Source organism: Hypomesus transpacificus, chromosome 2 (genome assembly GCF_021917145.1).
Source record: "Hypomesus transpacificus isolate Combined female chromosome 2, fHypTra1, whole genome shotgun sequence".
NCBI lineage: Eukaryota > Metazoa > Chordata > Actinopteri > Osmeriformes > Osmeridae > Hypomesus > Hypomesus transpacificus.
Window position 1 is genome coordinate 12,604,283 of NC_061061.1, and position 10,284 is coordinate 12,614,566.

The 10,284-nt window shown below is 48.7% G+C and overlaps 1 protein-coding gene across 1 annotated transcript; it reads left to right on the forward strand.

Annotated features, from left to right (window-relative positions):
- The first annotated feature begins 5,627 nt into the window (after positions 1 to 5,627).
- si:dkey-283b15.2 (neuronal pentraxin-2) lies at positions 5,628 to 9,408 on the forward strand. The gene is made up of 5 exons (XM_047027320.1): positions 5,628 to 6,299; positions 7,296 to 7,785; positions 8,045 to 8,298; positions 8,825 to 9,004; positions 9,199 to 9,408. Exons 1-5 carry the CDS (start codon positions 5,667 to 5,669, stop codon positions 9,406 to 9,408), a joined length of 1,767 nt encoding a protein of 588 aa, XP_046883276.1. The 5' UTR covers positions 5,628 to 5,666.
- The last annotated feature ends 876 nt before the right edge of the window (positions 9,409 to 10,284 follow it).

The window sequence follows — 10,284 nt, forward strand, 5'->3', positions numbered from 1 at the left end:
ATACAATAAACGGAGGCCAACTGTCCTGCAGTTGTTCAATCGCCATTAAATAAAGTCTTCATTTCCATGAATTGTGCTGTAATGATAAAATGTCACCAACAGGTGGCAGCATTGGTTTGATCAGTACACTCAAATGACCAAACCACAAACTACGGTCATATGTTGATGTATCTGTTCCTATATTAAACATTACAATAATACATTCGATTTGATTCATTGCATACCTGTAAAACCTTTCCAATAGGCTAGCTAAGGTAAACAAATGAACAGATCACAAATCGTGTAAAAGATTGATTAGATCTAATTTAGCCTAATCCCTTTTCCCAGAAAGCTACCCTCTTGACGTTTTCACTCCAAACCCCTATCAACCAGCTACCTATTAGATGGTGTTCCTCATTAGGGTTGGGGAAAAAGCCACACTCCAGGAACAGAGCTGTAAAGCCCGAACTGTCCTCTGTCAGGTTTCTAGGTCAGTTGGTCGGTCTGTCTCTGTCGTGTTGCCAGCAGGTGAGATGTCTGGGCCTGGTGTCTGGTGTCTGGTGCCTGGTGTCTGGTGTCTGGTGTCTGGTGTCTGGTGTCTGGTGTCTGGTGTCTGGTGTCTGGTGTCTGGTGTCTGGTGTCTGGTGTCTGGTGTCTGGTGTCTGTGCTTGGTGTCTGGTGTCTGGTGTCTGGTGTCTGGTGTCTGGTGTCTGGTGTCTGGTGTCTGGTGTCTGGTGTCTGGTGCCTGGTGTCTGGTGTCTGGTGTCTGGTGTCTGGTGTCTGGTGTCTGGTGTCTGGTGTCTGGTGTCTGGTGTCTGGTGTCTGGTGTCTGGTGTCTGGTGTCTGTGCTTGGTGCCTGGTGTCTGGGCCTGGTGTCTGGTGTCTGGTGTCTGGTGTCTGGTGTCTGGTGTCTGGTGTCTGGTGTCTGGTGTCTGGTGTCTGGTGTCTGGTGTCTGGTGTCTGGGCCTGGTGTTGTGAGTGTGTGTCCGAGGCTCTGAGCTCTAAAGCCTGTTTGTCGGTATTCACCTCCCCAGAGGCTGTGAGGCAGTGAGGCAGTGAGGCTGTGGGGCTGTGGGGCTGTGAGGTTATGAGGCAGTGAGGCTGTGGGGCTGTGAGGCAGTGAGGTTGTGAGGCAGTGAGGCTGTGGGGCTGTGAGGCTGTGAGGCGGTGAGGCGGTGAGGCTGTGAGGCTGTGAGGCAGTGAGGCAGTGAGGCAGTGAGGCTGGAGTGACGCACGACACAAGGGATCAGGAGGCTCCTCGCAACGCTCCATGAACTAGCACACCACTCACATTTCTATAAGCACACAGCTCTCTCTCTCTCTATCTCTCTCTCAGGATCTTTCTCTCTCTGGATATCTCTGGTTCTCTCGGGATCTCTGGATCTTCTCTCTCAGGATCTTTCTCGCTCTTTCTTTCACTCTCTGGATCTCTCTGGTTCTCTCTCTCTCTCTGGATCTCTTTCTCTCTTTCTCTGGATCTCTCGGGATCTCTGAATCTTTCTCTCTCTGGATCTCTATTTCTGGTTCTCTCTCTCTTTCTGGATCTCTCTCTCTTTCCGGATCTCTCTGGATCCCTCTTTGTGGAGATTAAGGTCTTGAGTAAGGTGGTTCCAACCAAAACAAAGAGGACTCTATTGATCATCAGGTGCAGCTAGGCCTCAGATTATTGGATGTTATTATCCATTCATGCTGCAGTCTTGTTAATGTCACCTACTGTCTCAGTGACCAAGCCTTCGTAATGCTTTGTAGTGGTTAACCCCCTCCCCTCCGCTCTCTCTATCTCTCTCTGTGATCATGAGTTTAAGACAAACTGAACCTCACCAAATGTGATGAATAAGAATCCCTTTAATTTGAACTGTATTTTCTTCCATTAATCATTTAATAAAAATGTTTGGTGATTAATAAAGTTCTGAAAGTCCTGTTTCTGGGGTCTGTTCTCTTCTTATGGCTGTGAGGTGTCCTGTGTGTCTTTGTGTGCTGTGTGTGTATGCTGTGTCTGTGTGCTGCATGTGTGTGTGTGTGTCCAGTGTGTTGCTGGGTCCTGAGCAGAGTAAGCCAAGTGTTGGAGGAAGGCTGACCAGGGTGTTTCCATTGTGCCTCAGTCTGGCTAATCTGATGAGCAGTAATGATTATTACACGGTATCTGTCCGTGACACACTCTAGATGTGAGCGCACCAGATGGCCAGAGCTATCCTGACAACTGCTGCCATATTCTTAGGAGGGACCTTGTGGTTTTCATGACGTGTTCATCCTCATTGGATTTTGCCGTAGACTGTGGAAGAGATTCAGACTGTAGGAGGAGCAGTGACCGCTGACCTGTGACACAACAGGGAGCCTCCACAGGTGTCGTCACCAGACACCCAACTGTGTCGGATTCTTCCAGAAATACACTATTTTAGTTGTCAGTTTCAGGGTTATGCTGTTTTAAGTGGTCACTCTGGAGGATGGGATCAGATAGGGTTGTAGTTGTGTGGTAGCTGTTCAATGGGATGAAACTAATTTAAGTTATTGAGAAATAATTTAGCGCCAACTATCTATTGAGTCATTTGGTAGTCTTGAGGCCAGCTAACAATTGAGCAAAAAATTAGCTTCTCTTCAGAAGTTCCAGGAGAGGTTGTCTAAAACAGGCAGACGTGTTGAACAGAATAATCCATAAAATCCAAAATGGCAGCATTTGACCCAGTAAGTAATTGTGTGCTATAGTATGTACGTGTGCATGAGTTGCTTGTTTGTGAGTTTGACCTGAATGTGAGAAGCCATCTGTTGGTCTTCCGGTCGTCCGCTCTCAGCCAGCCAGACAGATCCTGAAACCTAATTAAGCCAGTTATCCTTTATCTTAGATGTGTGTGAACAGTGTGGGAGTGTGTGTGTGTGTGTGTGTGTGTGTGGGGGGGGGGGGGGGGTTGTGAATGTGGAAACCAATTACAATTTGTAATCAGTGGCACAGTCTAGTGTGAAGTATTGGGCATGTTGTCAATCCACCAGGCTGCTCCCCTTGTCACCACTTATTTGAGGGTGGGACGACAGGAAATGATTGTGAGCATGTGGCTGGCACACACTTGTGGATTGTGTTACTGTAGACTATATCACTCGCTGCAAAAATCTATCTTTATGTAATTACATTTATTTGGTACAGTAGGACTGACTGTAAAAAAAGGAGGAGGGGTGAGAAAGACAGAAAGAGAGTGAGGGGGGGAAAGAGGGGGGGGCAAGAAGGGGGGCGAGAAAGAAGGGGGGGGAGAGAGAGACAGGGGGAGAGAGAGAGGGAGAAAGAGAGAGGGGGAGAGAGAAAGAGGGGGGGAGAAGAGAGGGGGGAGAGAGAGACAGAGAGAGAGAGAGAGAGAGAGAGAGAGAGAGAGAGAGAGAGAGACAGAGAGAGAGAGAGAGAGAGAGAGAGAGAGAGAGAGAGAGAGAAGGGGGGGAAGAGAGAGAGATGAGTTAAATCACTCCCCCTGGAGTAAATCTCCCACAATCTGATCAGTACCTGAGGAGAGCTTACTAGAGTAACTGGCAGGAAGAGGAGCTACAGACTGACAGTCAGGTACGATTCTGCTGTTTCTTGTGTTCACTTCATCAACTTTAGTTCTGAGATTAATCCAGGAAGTCCACATTTGGTTTGATGTTGAACAGAGCTGTTAAACAGAGTATTAATAATGATGTTTACTGTTCAGCAGATGCATGGTTAGTATACACCATGTATTTGTGTGTTCTTCGACTGTGGTGTGGTTAAAATACGTATGTAACTATCCCTGCTGGATGGGAGTCTCGTTTCGGCCTTTCATTTTCCGTTATCAGTGGCTATAGGGTGAAGGATAAATTAGGTATTTCTGTGTTTGGATGGCTCTGTTGCTCAAAAGATCTGAGGCAGATTTCTGCAAGGCGGAGTAGAGACTGGCTAAAGATGACACTAGTGGGAAACTGCAGGAACCAAGGTTTTGCTGACTAGTCATCATATACAGGAATATTTCAGAGCCTTAGCTTTCATGTCATTTGTTTTCTTCTGCAGGACTTACATAATTTATGGAGTTCATCAATGTTTATCTCTGGTTGAATTATTTTCATTTGTTTTAAAAATTCCGTATGATTTCGCAATTCAGTTTGATTTCAGTTGGACATTTTATTCACTTTGAATTCAGTACCTCGTCAGAGCTAGACACCCGACGACACAGTACGACAACACCGTAGCACGTTACTGTAGTCTTTGTGTGTGTTTTGTGCACATCGGCTTTTTGCTAAATCACTAATAGTGCTCGTCAGCTTTTGATTGGCCTCTAATCACAGCCTTTAATACCAACTTTTACCAGATGGTGCGGAAATAGTGAAGTCTAAACCAAGACGACCCCCCAAAACACACTCCCCCCCCCTAACACACACACATATTCTTCTGTAAACCCTGTTGTTTCGGAGTTTGTTAAAAAAATTCAATCGGGTTAATTGGGTGTTTTGTGGATAACGAACTTAGGACTGAGAGACACAAATGATTGGAGATTGGGTGTGACATGGGTCTGGCCCATCTGTCTTTCTGCTCTAAGCCCCGTGAATCAGAGGACCTGGTAAGAAACAGCTCCATCTTAGATAAGCTCAGACAACCGTTAACACGCCTCAACACAGACCTTGGGGTTGGGAAGACTCTCTAACAGATCCCAGTCTAGTCAATTAGTGGAATACAATCTAAAATCCATGATAGGAATTGGTCATTGTGAGAAATGTATACAAAATATTTTTTTAACTGTCTGAATATGTGCTTAAATTAACAACTGAATGGATGGTGATCAACTGTCTCTAAGTTTTTTGAGCACACACCCACGTGCACACACCCACGTACAAACACACACATACACACACACAAACACACACACCACTTTACAGCACACCACACTGTGGTTGGACCATGTCTGAAAGCGTCAGGTGATCTCCCTCACATCACGTCATTGACAGTGTTAATTACTGTCGTCACTCAGTGATTGTAGCTGTCACCGTTAGAGACCAGAATACTCCAATGGACTAACTTTGCCCAGTCCGGCTTCTGAAACTCCCCAAACGAAAACTTGAGCTAACTGCGAAGTTATGAAAGATTTTCAGTTTGAGCTCATGCTGAGTTTTGGGATGTTTTTCTCCCTATAGCACCATGGTATCATGCCGTCTGTTCCAGGGCAATCCTACAATTAATCCCTAAAGCCTGTTAATGAACCAACCTTGACAGAAGAATAGGCACAAACACTGCCTGAGAACTACCTTAAGAGCTTCTATATTCCAGTGAAACAACCAATGAAATGATATGTACAAGACGCATGTTCAGCTGAAACATTCTGCTCTGTTTGTATACAGGGGGATCCTTCTCTTTGAGACGGAAGCAGGAGAAAGACATCAGAGTAAACTCCAAGACCAAGAGAGAGATAACCAGTGGCAGGACTAACAGAGAGAGTCCCTAAGCCAGGAGACACATCTACTTGGACGTGACAGGCTGTTGAGCAGGCCTGGTCTGGGCCCGACAACAGAGGAGAAACCAGGGGTTTCCCTTGAGAAGCTTCCAGGGACGGCTTGTCACAACACACCCAACACTCTCCATCCATGCTGCCTCCACAAAAGAGGTAGACTCGCTCTTCATCCTGTGCTTTATACCCCGCTCATGTTGAGAAATGAAGTCTGACTCTTCATCGTTGAACCCCACACCTGGACTCTCGAGGATGGGACACAGGTGGATGTTTCAGCCTTCGTTCCTGCCAACCCCCCTTCCTTTCATCCTCCTCGTCCTCTTCCTCCTCTTGTCTCCTGCGTTTGGCAGTGCCATGCCAGGGCCTGACTTCGACTACAGAACACATCCACGCTTCATCTGCACCCCCCTCCCTGTGGATGCAGACCCTGCTTGCTTCCCCCCGGGGGGCCCAGCTATGGGGGCCTCTGGGGCTGGGGGGCCAGGCCACCACGGGGCTCCTGGAGGGGTCCCTAACGGCTTTTGGGGGATGACGGAAGAAGCTAAGACCACCATCTTACACCTCAGGGAGAGCCTGGTGCAGCAGAAGGAGACGATCTTGGAGCAGAGAGAGAGCATCAGGGAGCTGACAGCCAAGCTGGCTATGTGTGAGGGCTTCGGGCGGGGCATGGGGCCCCAGGATGACCACCACGGAGACCCCTCTGGCCCCTCCCCGTCCTCCCGCGGACACGGGAGCCACAGCTCTCACGGCAGCAACGGCCACCGCTCTAAAGGAGGGCACGGCAAAAAACGGGGGAAGGAGAAACATGGAACACCAGGGGATATGACGTCATCGCCGGAGCAGATGAGCCGGATGCTGCAGGCTCTGAAGGAGAGGCTGGAGAAGGTGAGAGACAAGCACACGAGGACGGGACAGGACAGAGACAGAGAAAAGGCAGACTAACACAAGTTCACAAAGTAGTCAGGTGGCTGATCAGTTGGGGAATCGGGCTAGTAATCTGAAAGTTGCCAGTTCGATTCCAATGACGTTGTGTCCTTGGGCGAGGCACTTCACCCTACTTGCCTCAGGGGAATGTCCCTGTACTTACTGTAAGTTGCTCTGGATAGGGGCGTCTGCTAAATGACTAAATGTAATGTAAATGTAGTGAGTATAGGATTAAAAGAAACAAACAAAAAGACAGTTGACTTCCAGACAAGTGAAAGACAGAAGCTAACGAGATGTGTCCGACCCTGGCAGTGGTGTCAGCAGTGGGATAGTCACCGCCTGTCAGAGTCTAAAAGCCACTGTCCATCGTACTTTGGTTAAATTTAGCTCCACTGGGTTGACTAGATTTGGCAGGACAATCTTTATCTCAGTCCATTCCTCTCCTAATACAGACTATTCCCACATCTATTAGTTTCTATCATCAATCCACCTGTATTAGACTGTGAGGATGGACAGATGTCAGGCGCAGCGGGGGCAAACCCGAGATCAGCGTCAATTATCGTGATCTCCACTGACGGCCTGATTATCAGGGCACGCCACCAGACAAGCCTGGATTACTGCAGGCAGGCAGGCAGGCAGACAGGCAGACAGACACACAGGAAAACCGAAATAGTCTATCACAAGTACCTGATGCAGAAACTGTCTGGCTAATTTGCTCACCGGTAGCAACCTTCACACCGTCCTGAGGTGTCTCCAGTGGAGCAGCTGACTTGGACTCTGTCCACGCCTCGTGACCTGTTAGCTTGGGCTCACAGCTGTGTTCTGATTTGACACTTAAGCAGCACATAGCGTGTGTGAGGGCCAAAGTGTTGACTAGGTCATGATTGAAGGGGACAGAGAGGGCGCCGGGGCGGTCGAGGGTTAACGTGTGTGGTAATCTGCTCTCTCTCCCCTCAGCAGTCCAGGAACACTTCGTCCACCACGTACTCCAGCTCTCTGAAGGAGCTTCTGCAGAGGAAGATCAACGCTCTGGAGCAACAGATGCAACACCGCTCCACCGCGGCCCTCAGCAGCCCAGATCACCACGACAACGACAGTCACGGCGACAATCACGATCGCCATGACGACGGGAACCCAGGCGACGGTCACCACGCCGACGCCCACCATGACAATGAGCACCACGACGATGACGACAGTCACCATGACGACAGTCACCACGACGACAGTCACAGCGAAGACAACGGTCACGATGACGGCGATGAGGATGATGAAGAAGATGAAGACGATGATGAAGACGATGATGATGATGACGATGATGACAGTCACCACGACAACATCGCAGACAGTCATGGTTACCTTCCACGAACAGGCTATCACTCACAAGGCCCGAGGTCTGGGCTGCATTCCAACAAACTGGAGTCTGTCCTGAATCACCTGCATCACACAGGTACAACACATAACTCTGTCCTGAATCACCTGCATCACACAGGTACAACACATAACTTACCATTTATTTGAGACGTTCTGATAAATGGGCTAAACTGAGATTCCAGCTGTAAGCCGGTTCAAACAGGGAACCGACCCAAACCTCTAACCCCTCTCCCCCTCTCCCCCCTCTCCCCTCTCCCCTCTCCCCTCTCCCCTCTCCCCTCTCCCCTCTCCCCTCTCCCCTCTCCCCTCTCCCCTCTCCCCTCTGACTCTCCCAGGTTCCAACAGGAAGAAACTCCAGAGCCCTGAAGCCTTCCAGATCGGCTTCCCCATGAGGACCAACTACATGTACGGCAAGGTGAAGAGGACCCTCCTCCAGGAGATCTTTGCTCTCACCCTGTGCCTGTGGATCAAGGGGGGCGCGGGGCCTGGCCTGGGGACACCCTTCTCCTACTCTGTACCTGGACAGGCCAACGAGCTGGTTCTCATCGAGTGGGGCAACAACCCCATGGAGCTACTGGTGGATGATAAGGTGAGGAAGAAACAGACAGAGATAGAGGCCACAAAAGCATCCTGAACTCTTCGGAAGCGGCCGACATTGGCCAAGATGATCATTTGAAGGACAACGAGGCTTGCGAACCTCGGGGCTCTAAAGGGGGTGCTCATGGGTCAGTTTGGCACAAAAGTCTGACAGAAGGTGTGAAGTGTGGCAGTATGCTGGGACAACAGCTCCCTGCTGATCCCCTCTGCTGAGCCCTGAGCTTCTGTCTAAGCTGCTCTTGTCCTAAGGCGTCACCCCGCTTAAGGCGGATGAGAAGGGGGCGGGGCAGCCGATAGGGTTGGCCTTTTCTACTCCATCACGGACAGAAACACAGCAGCAATCATAGCTCGAATACGGAGCACTGTCTGTTTGTGTAAACCCCCCTCCCCCCCAGTGTGTTCTGATTCTGCCTCTGCCCAGCAGCTGTAAAAATAATATTTGTCGTGTTGAGACTGGGTTGTGTATCAGTAAAGTAGCTTGGAGTCTGACTGGGTCATCCCTCCTCTCCCCCCTCCAGGCAGTGACCCTGCCTCTGTCCCTGAGCGATGGCAAGTGGCACCATGTGTGTGTGACGTGGACAACCAGGGACGGTCTTTGGGAGGCGTACCAGGACGGGGTGAAGAGGGGTTCTGGAGAGGACCTGTCGGCCTGGCACCCCATCAAGCCTGGGGGGGTGTTCATCCTGGGGCAGGAGCAGGTGAGACTGACGTGGCCTGAACTTTCTTTGAAATGAACTTTGTCTGCTTGTTGATAGTCTTTGGGGACCACTGAGCTGTTTTGTAACTTTATAAAGTCTGTAAAGTCTGTGACAAGGACAATTATTGTTTGTACTTCACAATTTAATCCAAGAAATGGATATGTGACACTTAACTGTTGTTTGTCGCCATCCAGGACACTCTGGGCGGTCGTTTCGATGCCACTCAGTCGTTCGTGGGGGAGATGTCCGACGTGCAGATGTGGTCGCACGCCCTGACAGCTCCAGACATCTACGGCCTGGCGTCCTGTGGCAGCCACCTCAGCGGAGACGTCTTTGCCTGGTCAGAGGCCATGGTGGAGCTACATGGGGGGGTCACCAAGTACCCCTTCAACCCCTGTCACTAAGGGCAACGACCCGTCACCCAGGGCAACACCCCTGAACGGGCGAAGGAGGATGAAGCGCAGCCTTTTACATGAATCACCACTTTGTGAATCATCGTCCCAGACGCGTAGAAGACTTCTGACAAGCCACAGGAACTATGTAGGTTGGAGTTTGTCTCCACTGAAGCCTGTGAACTTCTTTTTAACACCCTGACCAATCCTCTTTGTAACCCTTGGAAACCATGCCTTCCTTTTAACCTGAAAGACTCGAGCTAGAGACATTTTAATGGAATGTGATGTACGTGTGTGATGTTTGATTATGCATTCCAGTTATTGACTTTCCGTCTTAGATTAGAACTAGAACTCAACATGTCACAGAACAGAGGTTGTACAAGGACGATAAAACATGTAGTTATACTGCTGATTGAAGTGAATAACAGGCCTCAGAAAACGAATTTAGCAGGTCTGTAAATGTTACAACAGGTGGTGACTTAAGTGAGTAGGTTTGTATTGGATAAGAGGTAGATTTAGTCTTGAGTGATCATTGGATTCTCTTTGACAGAGCATCCTTTGAAACATACAGCTACTAAACCAAAGAAAATGTTACAACAATTTAGTTTTGTTCTTTTGTGTCTTTTTTGTTCTTTTCTATTTTTCAAACTGTTTTTGGTTTACTTACATACTTGTGTTAATGTCTTTCCTGTATATTGTTCATATTTGTGTCTGTTTAAACTGACTGATGACCTCAGGTATTTTGACTATTTTGAGGGACTGACAGCAGTCAGCATTGGTAGTTTCTCGTTAGGGCGTTTGAAACAGTTTTATTTTAGCAAGAGATTCTCTCTTGAAATCGATTTAATAAATTTGACATATTACAAAGTACAATTTTAAAATGCACTA